At 37.4% G+C, this 12,062-nt stretch overlaps 1 protein-coding gene across 2 annotated transcripts; it reads right to left on the reverse strand.

Annotated features, from left to right (window-relative positions):
* Positions 1–211: 211 nt before the first annotated feature.
* On the reverse strand, positions 212–2,138 carry LOC101218461 (germin-like protein subfamily 1 member 7). Of its 2 annotated transcripts, none has more exons than XM_031880120.1 (2): positions 1,975–2,138; positions 212–986 (listed from the first exon to the last, which is right to left on the reverse strand). In XM_031880120.1, the coding sequence occupies exons 1-2, from the start codon at positions 2,096–2,098 to the stop codon at positions 433–435; spliced, it is 678 nt and encodes a 225-aa protein (XP_031735980.1). In that variant the 5' UTR covers positions 2,099–2,138; the 3' UTR covers positions 212–432. The 2 variants fall into 2 exon arrangements, with proteins under 2 accessions (XP_031735980.1, XP_004142551.1); XM_004142503.3 differs by having other exon boundaries at positions 1,981–2,137.
* Between the last annotated feature and the right edge of the window lie 9,924 nt (positions 2,139–12,062).

Genomic DNA, 12,062 nt, shown 5'->3' on the forward strand with positions numbered 1-12,062 from the left:
TAATTGAAAATTTCTTATTATTTTTTGTTTGCACATATTTTTGTATTTTAATTAAAATAAATGTAGGTTTTTGCTCTATATCAATTGTACGGTAAATATGATTTTTTTTTTCTTTTAATAATTGTTACAACCATAGTTTGACAGTACCTCTATCTCATGTATACTTGAAATATCAAAAACTAATAATAGATCAATAAAAAAAAAAAAAATCTTAAATTAGAAATAACACCATAAGTTCTTTTATTTTTAACTTGGAAGTATTAATAGAAGGGGCAAGCTTAAGCCAATACATAGAAGATATTAGTCTATTTTCCATTTTCTGGCTTTCATACAACCCACGTAAGGGGTGTTTCGAACTCTTTTTAAATGTTTAAAAACATCTTTTAAAACTTTAAAAAGTCTTTTCAAACGTTTTAAGTTTTATGTCGACCTCTAATAATTAGATGGTTCACCAAATCGTCGTTGAAGATAAGCAACAATATTGGCGTCCAACTGGAAAGCTTTCTCGAGAACATCAACAGGGATAAGGGGTTTGGATCCAAACACAGCATTAGCAATTGTTATCACACCTGGGTTTTGGCTACCGAGTCCAGCAAAAGCAAGTGCTGGTGTACGACCAACGTTGAACTGAAAGTGAATTAGGCCAACAGGAAACACAAACACATCTCCTTTATACAAAACTTTAGAGAAAAGTTTGTTGTCAGGATTAGAGGTTACAAAGCCAACGAGGAGACTTCCTTCCATGACCACAAGAATTTCAGTAGCTCGTGGGTGGGTGTGAGGTGGGTTAAGGCCATAAGGAGCATAATCAATGCGAGCCAAGGAGATACCTAGAGTGTTAAGTCCAGGTAGTTTGTCTACGTTAACCAATGTCACATTTGAACCATTGGGATTCTCGGTATTTCCAGGAATGTTGAGTCCTTGGAATAAAAAATCATTGACAACTGCATATTTGGGGTCTTTGCAGAACTTGCCATTAAGAAACACTGGAAAAAGAAAGAAGATTGAATATATATACATACACATATATATAAATATAAAAAGCGTAGGAAACATAATGTTAAGTTATTTAAAATAAAATAGGAACTTTACTTTGAATGTCAAGATCATGTTAAGTAAGTATAGTTTGATTTTAATCATCAAAATTTTAAAATGTTACCATTTTGATTGATGTTGTACGCACGTAATTGGTTTTGTTCTAAATATCATTAAAAAAAACTCTCAAATGCATTTCATGAATTATAAAACATAAGTACTTTGTGAAGTTGATAAAATTGTAGAGAAAAACAACCTGCAACAAAATATTTTGGTTGAAATTTTTTACTTTTCGACAAAGTATATTCAATCGTTAATTACTTATTATACAAAATTTTATTGGACACGAATTATACAAATAAACTTCTATTTCATAAGTCATACAAAATCAACGAGAAAAATATTTTTTGATATACCAGTTAGTCGAATGGTTCAACATCGATATTAAATATCCCTAAGTACCTCTAACATCTTTTATGAATGCTCGTAAAACATTAGAATATGAATATGAAAAAGGTCATCTAATTAATCAAATATGAATATGAATACTGATAGCAATACTCATAACTTGATTTTGGATGTAGAAACAACTAAATTATCAATTTAAATAAACTTGTACAAATTTTGTGACTTACATAAATATCCATAAAATTTAAATTTTCAAGTTTTGCATGGATCAAACATGCTTACAAAAATAATGGTAGTCATTATTGTTAGCATTCATTTTAATAATACGTTGAGGGAGAAATATCAAGTTGAAAATAAAAAGTAAAAAGTTGATAAGATTAGACATCAAAATGAGTTTAATTCAATGACACATTTGCATGAGACTCGTCTAATCTTCTACCCACATTATTTATTGACTTATGTTAAAAAAAAATAATAATAACAACAACAACGTCGAAAAATAAACATAAGTAACTAAAGGTTAAAACTAACGTATACCCGGAGATCTAGCATCATTAATTGCCACACAAAAATCTTGCAAAGGACTTGGGTCAAACGAAGAGGCAAGAAAAGATTGCAAAACAACACCAATAAACACAATTCCAAAACCTTTCATTCTCTTAAATTACTCTTGAAATGTGTTTTATATAGTGATGTGCAAAATATCATATTCTATTTATAGGGAGGAGAGTAACTTGAAATACGAAGAAAAATCCCATATGTCTAAGTTCATTTAAATATTAAATATATATATGTATATTGGATTTTGTGTGTTCATATATATGGTTGGATATCTACCCAATATATTCCCACTCCCACAGTGTTTCTCCCACTAATAATGTCATCACTACAAATATCTTTACATAATTTATTCATTTATTAGCTAATAATTACTTTTCCTTTTCTTCGATTTTCAAAATTATTTATCATTACAGATACTAATACTAAATAATATCAGTAATGCTTAGTGAAGTTTATCTTATATTATGAGGATTTATATCAAAGGGTATAATAATAATTAATTTTTCGGGCCAAGTGTTGTGATTTTGACAAAGTTGAAGTTATAATTTATTTACAACTGTGCCTAACGTCCCTCACAATTCAACAACGGTAGAGATAGAATAACGTATCCTTTAGGTAAAATATTATGACAATTCTACTCATTTTTTATCTCTTGCTCCTTCTGAGTTTAGAATCACTTACGACATCAAACGAGAGAAAAAAGATATACATAATTCTGATGAGGATATGAAGTATAAACTAAATCATTGATATAAGCAATGTGTGTTGAAGAATAAAACACATCTCCATACTCATTAATTAAACTACTTTTAAGACACAAAAATCTAATAAAAAGTGTGGGCATTTCATTTATTAAAATGACAGAGGTTAAGAATTCCATCAATAATTTAAAGTCATGTTGGCTTGAGCAAAAAGCTTAAGCCCAGTTTCAACTATATGTCAATGTTTCCCTTGTGTCCTACCATTCTGAGTTGGGGTATAGGGACAAGAGAACCGACAATTGATCCCTAGATTTAGACATAAGTGTTGTATTTTTTTTGTGTTCTCCTCCATTGTCAGATTGAAACATCTTAATGGTATTATTAAACTGGTTCTTGACATATGTGACAAAGTGCTGAAAATCTTCAACTGCAGAACTTTTTTGTTTCAGAGGATAAATCCATGTATATCTGTTGTAATCATCGAGAAACAATGTATAATATCTGAAGCCATCATTGGAGCAATAAGGAGCTGGACCCCAAAAGTCAGAATATATAATACCAAAAGGTTCTTTAGCATGAATTTGAGAATTAGGAAATAGAAGATTATGAGATTTTTCAAGCTGACAGTAGTCACAAAAGTTACTTTTACCATTGTCATTAACTACGAGATTACAACCTTTTAGTATAGAGTTCAAAACTTTGGACGATGGATGTCCAAGCCTCTTGTGCCAAACAGCTCTAGATTCAACAACGTTGATTTCGACAGGATTTGTTCCTCCGGTTAAGACAAAAGTTGAGACATCCTTATTTTTATGCATAAGCTGGTGGTTCATAATACGGTTGTAAACTGGTGCTCCTCCTCTCTTCACACTAACATTTTCTAGGTGGTACAGCTCATCCTTAAGAGTTCCTTTCAACATAATGTCCCCTATAGCCTTGTCCTTTATGGAACAACAGTAACCATGAAATTAAAGATAAATATGATTATCCTGTGCAAGTTTAGAAACACTAACCAAATTCTTAGTAATATCAGGAACACATAGTAGATTTTTAAGGGCTAAATCCTTGTTTCCATCAGTCAGAATAGAATCACCAGTATAAGAAATATGCAAGTTACTTCCATTTCCTACTGCAACCTTTTCCATACTTGAGTATTCAACAGAATTGAACAAAAATGAGGAAACACTTATCTACTTACCCTAAAGTAAAAAGTGAGTGAATTCTATCTTGTGTGATTATGTTTTCAGGTTCCCACTCAATTTTGTTCCCAAAATGATAAGCATATATTGAGTCGACAATTTGGTCACTCTCACTCGTACAAATCACAAGACAATCCCTTCCGAACAGGAGTTCATAGTACACTCAAGATTAAGACTAAGTTACTTAGATTATCCTTAATGAAATAGAAACCTAACTAGTTAACCAAGTTACATTTAGTTGTTACTACTTTATGGTATGATCTTATGCAAACTCATTGCATAGGATACCCTTACTCGTATGTCACCTACAAGAACACATTGGATCATTGCGTTTGTATCAAATACAAAGTGAATCGTATATGTTGTGTTACCAAGATAAGATACTAAGTTTTATCCCTATAGTTCCTTTAAGCTGATCTCGAATATTGATTCGTGTATGTCTCTACATATTGTTTAAGACTCATCAAACAACATAGAATGTTATTTCATTGGATTTGGATCAATAAGATAAAAGTAATAATATAATCAATAACATTTATTGTAATATTAGCACTTTATTAATAATAGTCAATGGATTATATTTACAATCTATTAATTTTAGGAGATAAATCACAACAAAAAGGCAATCACGACTGCATGTTCAGCGTCGTCCTTCGCTACCTGGATGAGGAAAAAAATTAAACAAACATTTGAAAGGTTACACAAAAATTTCTAGTGAATGGGATCTTTTTACAGTCACTTTAAACTAGACAAGTTGTCGAAATTCCTAACATTCAGATATAAGAAATTGGCATTTCAACAGAGTAATTTATCATTTCATAGTTTATTCTAATGTATGCCTCTAGCATATCAGATATTCGTTTTACGAAATTATTTTACATATTTTATTCACACTCTTTTACCCATTTCCTCGGCTCGAACGTTTACCACACTCTTTTGCCAAGTTGTGGCTATATGAAGTAAACACAATGCGTATAGCCAATTCCATCAATTCCTCTATGCATTGTGCGTCTTCTAATGCCAGATCACACAACATGAATAAGACATTCTATTCCAGATCACATAGCAAGAATATAGCATCTTACCCTAAATCACACAACAAGAGTAAGACATCTTATCACTTACGGTACAAAGTCAACTTATTTCGAAACATAACGTTAAGTCTCAACATTTATATATAAAGTAATACAGTGTTCAGAAAGTACATTTGTTGAATAAGAAATTTTGAGACCAATCACAAGTTGCCACATCATTTATTAAGTTAATGATGGAAAGTACAAATAATTAAATTTGGGGACTAATTAAAATTGACACATGCTCCAAATTAAAGAGTTAAAATAAATAAATTGGTCATTCTAAGAATGCCACATGTTTTCATATTAATCGTTGGATTAAGTTAATCATTTTAGTTCAATTAAATATTATTTACTTGGACTAAGTTCAATTAAGCCAAAAAATAAGCTTAATTGAGCCCAAAGACTAAATATAACCTAAGTCCATATGGTTGAGCCCATGGGTCTGGTCCATGGACCAACCAGGTTCAAACCCATAAAGCCCACCAGTGAACTCTATAAATAGAGGAATTCTCCTCATTTGTAGGGGTTGGAAAATTTTGACTCTAGAAGATCTAGAGAGAATTCTTCCAAGAGCTAGAAGACTCCCTAACTTCTGAAGTTGACCACCCTCGAAGATTGAAGCTGCTTTGAAGATACAAACTTTCTTCCAAGACTCCAACTTCAAGAACATCACGTGCTCCGCTTCCTCAAATCAAGCGTAAGCATTCAACCAACTTGAAGAACATCACGTGCTCCGCTTCTCCAAATCAAGCGTAGACGTTCAACAAACTTCAAGAACATCACGTGCTCCGCTTCTCCAAATCAAGCGTAGACGTTCAACAAACTTCAAGAACATCACGTGCTCCGCTTCCTCCAAATCAAGCGTAGACATACAGTTGAGAGAGAATCAGAGGATCAAATTCTAGAGATTGAACCGCATCGCATCAAATCAACAAAAATACAACATCAACCCAAGTTCAAGTCCACGAATTAAATTTCTCCGGAAATCTCGTGCGAACAAATTGGCACGCCCAGTGGGACCATCTCTACCTCTCATCTCTCTCTCATCATCTAGATCTACAAGCAAATCAATGGCATCAAAGAAAGCTGCATCCAAATCTTCAGCTGCAAGCGACACCTACACGGGACCTATCACCCGTAGTCGTTCCAAGGGGATCATCCAAGGGCAAGACCAAGGTTCCGCCATCGCGCAGAGCATCCTGAAGCAATTGATGGAATCTCCTAAAGCTGGAATTGTCATCAAGGAAAATCCTCTATATAATGATTATGATTCTGCCTCTAGCAGGTCACTGAAAGAAGCACACCCAGATGTGATGTCCGTCATGATGGCTGATGTATCAGTCGAGACTGCCATGGCGGAGATGGAGAAAAAAATTAATCTCCTGATGAAGGTTGTTGATGAACGAGACCACGAAATTGCAGCTTTAAAAGAGCAGATGCAGACTCGTGAAACTGCTGAATCGAGTCAAACTCCTGTCGTTAAAGTTGATGACAAAGGGAAGAACGTGGTACAAGAAAATCAGCCACAACAACAATCAACTTCTGTGGCTTCTCTCTCGGTTCAACAATTACAAGATATGATCACAAACTCCATCAGAGCACAATATGGAGGCCCATCTCAGACTTCTTTCATGTACTCTAAACCATACACCAAAAGAATCGACAACTTGAGAATGCCGCTTGGATATCAGCCTCCAAAATTCCAGCAGTTTGACGGAAAGGGCAATCCAAAACAGCACGTTGCTCACTTCGTCGAAACATGTGAGAATGCAGGATCAAGAGGAGATCAACTAGTCAGACAATTTGTTCGAAGCTTGAAAGGAAATGCTTTTGAATGGTATACTGATCTGGAGCCAGAAAGCATTGAGAGTTGGGAACAACTAGAAAAGGAGTTTCTCAATCGCTTCTACAGCACCAGGCGTACTGTAAGCATGATGGAGCTTACAAATACGAAACAAAGAAAGGGAGAACCAGTCATCGACTACATCAATAGATGGAGAGCTCTAAGTCTTGACTGTAAAGATCGGCTCACCGAACTGTCGGCTGTAGAAATGTGCACCCAAGGCATGCACTGGGGACTCCTCTACATTTTTGCAGGGAATAAAGCCCCGCACATTTGAAGAACTGGCAACTCGAGCTCATGATATGGAGTTGAGCATCGCCAGTAGAGGAACTAAAGATTTTCTTGTTCCTGAAGTAAAGAAAGATAAGAAAGAGATGAAAGGTGCTGAAAAGATAGTGAAAAGCACCGCGAAAGAATCTATGGTCGTAAACACAACCCCGCTGAAATTCTCCAAAGGAAAGGAAGCGAGGGTTGAAAAGAAGGATGATGGAAGCGAAAGGCGACGTCTGACTTTAAAAGAAAGGCAGGAAAAAGTTTACCCATTTCCTGATTCAGATATCGCTGACATGCTAGAGCAACTACTAGAGAAGCAGCTGATCCAGCTGCCAGAATGTAAACGACCTGAGCAAGCAGGAAAGGTAGATGATCCCAATTACTGCAAGTATCATCGGGTCATCAGTCATCCAGTAGAGAAATGCTTCGTGCTGAAGGAGCTAATTCTAAGGTTGGCTCGTGAGAAAAGGATTGAGCTAGATTTGGAGGAAGTAGCTCAAACAAACCACGCTGAAGTGACGATAATGTCTGAGGCTTCTTCCGTCGAGATTGATTTTTGAGCAAAGGAAAAGCTTGGTCCAGTTCGGGACCTTTGAGCCTATAGTTGTCCAATTCTTTCAGGAAATCTCATACGAGGATCCTCAAGGAGAGAAAAGACCAATCGAAGAAGACGATGAAGGGTGGATAGTGGTGACCCACCGAAAGAAAAGACAGTCGATCCCGACCCAAAGAGAGTCTCGCTCTTACCAAAACTATAGAAGAGGAAATAAGACTCAAAAGAATAAGAAAAAGAAGAAGACTCATAAGCTTAAGCTCGTACATAATGAAGACATGAATTTCTCTCGACCTCAACGCTTAGTGACCTTGGCAGACTTCCTTCCAAAAAGCTTCCTTTGTGATCATCAGGATGAAGACCCAGAAGTCGTTGCGTGTCATGCTATCAACACAACGGAGGAAGAAATAATCCCTCCAAGATCACTAGAAGGAGAGGGAGTATCAAAAGACCTTTCAAGGTTTAATGTAGAGGATCTATTATCACTTCCTCAAGAGACCAAAACCATCCTTATTGATGCATTGCTAAATTCAAGAGCATCAAGTTCGAGTACTCCGACTATGACATATGAGAGTGGTTCTTATTGTATGTCTATAGACTTCTCAGATGAGGATTTGTTGTTGGGATCTAAACTTCATAATAGACCTTTGTATGTTTCTGGATACGTTCGAGAACAGAGAGTCGATCGAATCCTCATTGATAATGGCTCAGCTGTCAACATAATGCCAAAGTCGACTATGTGGCAATTAGGCATCTTGATGGACGAGCTCTCAAATAGCAAGCTAGTAATTCAAGGTTTTAACCAAGGTAGCCAAAGAGCAATAGGCATGATACGGTTAGAACTCATAATTGGCGACCTAAAGGCCAGTGCATTGTTTCATGTCATAGACTCAAGGACTACTTACAAGTTGTTACTAGGGCGTCCTTGGATTCATGGAAACGGAGTAGTAACTTCAACACTGCATCAGTGCTTCAAATTTTATCAGGACGGTGTAAAGAAGGTTGAAGCCGACTCTAATCCATTCTCAGAAGCTGAGTCTCACTTCGCAGATGCAAAGTTTTATTCAAAGAATAATAATATTTTAGAAGTTTTGCCTGCAGAAACCCCTCTTACAAAAGGAGAAGATAATTCACAACTGAAATCACTCGCAACCACAGAACCACATGAAAGTGCGAGAACCTTTAACTCTGGAAAGGGTGAAGCATACACTCGCAGCACAAAGGGTATGATCTTGAAGAATGAAAATGCTGCAAACACACCAGTTTTGCGTTATGTCCCTCTGTCAAGGCGCAAGAAAGGCGAATCACCATTCATGGAGTCTCCAAAAGGTTTGAAAGTTGGGACATCGAAATCATAAAAGAAAGCTTCACTACACCACTAACTAAGATAGCGAAGCAAGAGGTAAAGGTAGATCTGGTGGAAGCAAACTTGCCCCAAAGGCGAACGAAAGACGGATTCGACCCCAAGGCTTACAAATTGATGGCGAAAGCAGGTTATGACTTCACAGCTCACACCGAGTTTAAAAGCTTGGAAATTCATGACCGACCTGAGCTCTCCTCAACTCAAAAGAAGCTTCTACGGGAAGGACATTCTATACCCGTGTCGAGAAAAGGACTCGGATACAAGTCGCCAGAACCGATCCGTATAACTAAAAAGGGGAAGGAAAAAGTGGTTGACATCAATCATATAACTATAGAGGAGGATGACAATACTGACGTAAAAGAAGGTGATAATCAGAGAATCTCAGTATTTGATCGAATTAGACCATCTGTTGCACGTCCCGTAGTATTTGAAAGGCTAAGCATGACAGAGGCAGAAAGAGAAAGGCTCCAGTCAGTACCAAACCTTGAGAGACATTCGGTCTTTCGAAGGCTAACTACGACTCCCATAAAGGAAGAAAGCACATGCCATGCCTTGACAACTACAAGACCATCAGCCTTTGAAAGGCTAGGTGTGTCTAAAAAGAAAAATGTACAAGCACCCCGTGCTCCGATTTTTAATCATCTCGGGGATAAAGGATCACACGACAACATTGATTCCAACATAGATACAAAGAAGAAGGAACCAATGTCTCGTGTGAAAGTTTGGCGTCGAATTAAGCATACAGATGTCGATAATTATCGTAGTAAGAAGTTTCCTTGCGAGACAAAGGAAAATGGAGAAATTCATAGCAACGTTCCTTCTCGCATGAAAAGAAAAACTTTTGTTACTCTCAATACAAGTCAAGGTTCGTTAAAGGTAAAAAGACATGATGTTATACTAACGAATCCTGAAAAAGAAGGGTCGGAACAAGGGGAATGTGAAACTTCATGTCATCACATCACCATTATTGAGGAATCAGAGACTGGAACTCATGAAGAAGACGCAGAAAATGCCCCACAAAGTTTAGAGGATGGTGGCCAATCTACTGTAGACGAGCTAAAAGAGGTGAACCTTGGTACAATAGAGGAACCACGTCCGACTTTCATTAGTGCGTCCCTCTCTAACGAAGAGGTGGATAAATATATGAGTTTGCTCACCGAATACAGGGACATCTTTGCGTGGTCGTACAAGGAGATGCCAGGACTTGACCCAAAAGTAGCAGTCCATCATCTTGCAATTAAACCTGGATATCGACCGATTAAACAAGCACAACGACGTTTTCGACCGGAGCTTATCCCTCAAATCGAGGTGGAAGTCAACAAGTTGATCGAAGCAGGATTCATTCGCGAGGTCAAATATCCAACGTGGATAGCAAACATTGTCCCTGTTAGAAAAAAAAATGGACAACTTCGCGTTTGTGTAGACTTTCGCGATCTGAATAATGCATGCCCTAAAGATGATTTTCCCTTGCCCATCACCGAAATCATGGTTGATGCAACTACTGGACACGAGGCGTTGTCGTTTATGGATGGGTCGTCTGGATATAATCAAATACGGATGGCCCTCTCAGATGAAGAAATGACAGCTTTCAGAACTCCAAAGGGAATATACTGTTACAAGGTGATGCCCTTTGGATTGAAAAATGCCGGCGCTACTTATCAACGTGCCATGCAGAAAGTGTTTGATGATATGTTGCACAGGTATGTTGAATGTTATGTTGATGATCTTGTAGTCAAAACAAAGAGACGACAAGACCATTTGAAGGATCTAAAAGTCGTGTTTGATCGCTTGCGAAAATATCAGCTAAGGATGAACCCTCTCAAGTGTGCGTTTGGTGTAACTTCAGGAAAATTTCTTGGCTTCATTGTAAGGCATCGAGGGATCGAAATAGACCAGTCCAAGATTGATGCCATTCAGAAGATGTCAAGACCTAAAAGTTTGCATGACCTAAGAAGTCTCCAAGGACGACTGGCTTACATCCGAAGGTTCATCTCTAACTTGGCCGGTCGGTGTCAACCTTTTCAAAAGTTGATGAGAAAAGGAGAAAATTTTGTGTGGGATGAAGCTTGTCAGAACGCTTTTGATAGCATAAAGAAATACTTGCTTACTCCCCCAGTGCTGGGAGCTCCAGTACCTGACAAACCACTAATATTGTACATTGCTGCACAAGAAAGGTCCTTAGGAGCATTACTGGCACAAGAAGAGGTAAAGGGAAAGGAGCGTTCTCTCTACTATCTAAGCAGAACATTAATTGGGGCTGAAGTTAACTATTCTCCTATCGAAAAGATGTGTCTTGCACTTTTCTTTGCCATTGATAAGTTGAGGCATTATATGCAGGCCTTCACGGTTCATCTAGTGGCAAAAGCAGACCCTATAAAGTATGTTCTATCCAGGCCAATCATCGCTGGACGCTTAGCCAAATGGGCGGTTCTACTCCAACAATATGACATTGTCTATATTCCCCAAAAGGCGATAAAAGGACAAGCGCTAGCAGACTTTTTAGCAGACCACCCAATTCCTTCGGATTGGAAGTTATGTGATGACCTACCAGACGATGAGGTTTTCTTCACAGAAGTTATGGAACCTTGGACTATGTACTTCGATGGTGCAGCTCGAAGAAGTGGTGGGGGGGCAGGCATTGTCCTCATTTCTCCTGAGAAGCATATGTTGCCTTATAGCTTTGCACTTTCCGAATTGTGTTCAAACAATGTGGCTGAATATCAGGCTTTGATAATTGGCCTTCAAATAGCATTAGAAATCGGAGTGTCATTCATAGAGGTCTATGGTGATTCAAAATTGATAATCAATCAACTCTCGCTTCAATATGACGTGAAACATGAAGACTTGAAGCCATATTTTGCTTATGCTCGACAATTGATGGAAAAGTTTGATAATGTGATGTTAGAACATGTCCCTAGAGTAGAAAATAAGAGAGCGGATGCATTGGCAAATTTAGCCACGGCCTTGACCATGCCAGATGATGTAACTCTGAACATACCACTTTGTCAACGATGGATTATACCCCCAGTTAGGCCTGAATGTCAGGAAGT

The sequence above is a fragment of the Cucumis sativus genome, chromosome 1 (genome assembly GCF_000004075.3).
Source record: "Cucumis sativus cultivar 9930 chromosome 1, Cucumber_9930_V3, whole genome shotgun sequence".
Lineage (NCBI taxonomy): Eukaryota > Viridiplantae > Streptophyta > Magnoliopsida > Cucurbitales > Cucurbitaceae > Cucumis > Cucumis sativus.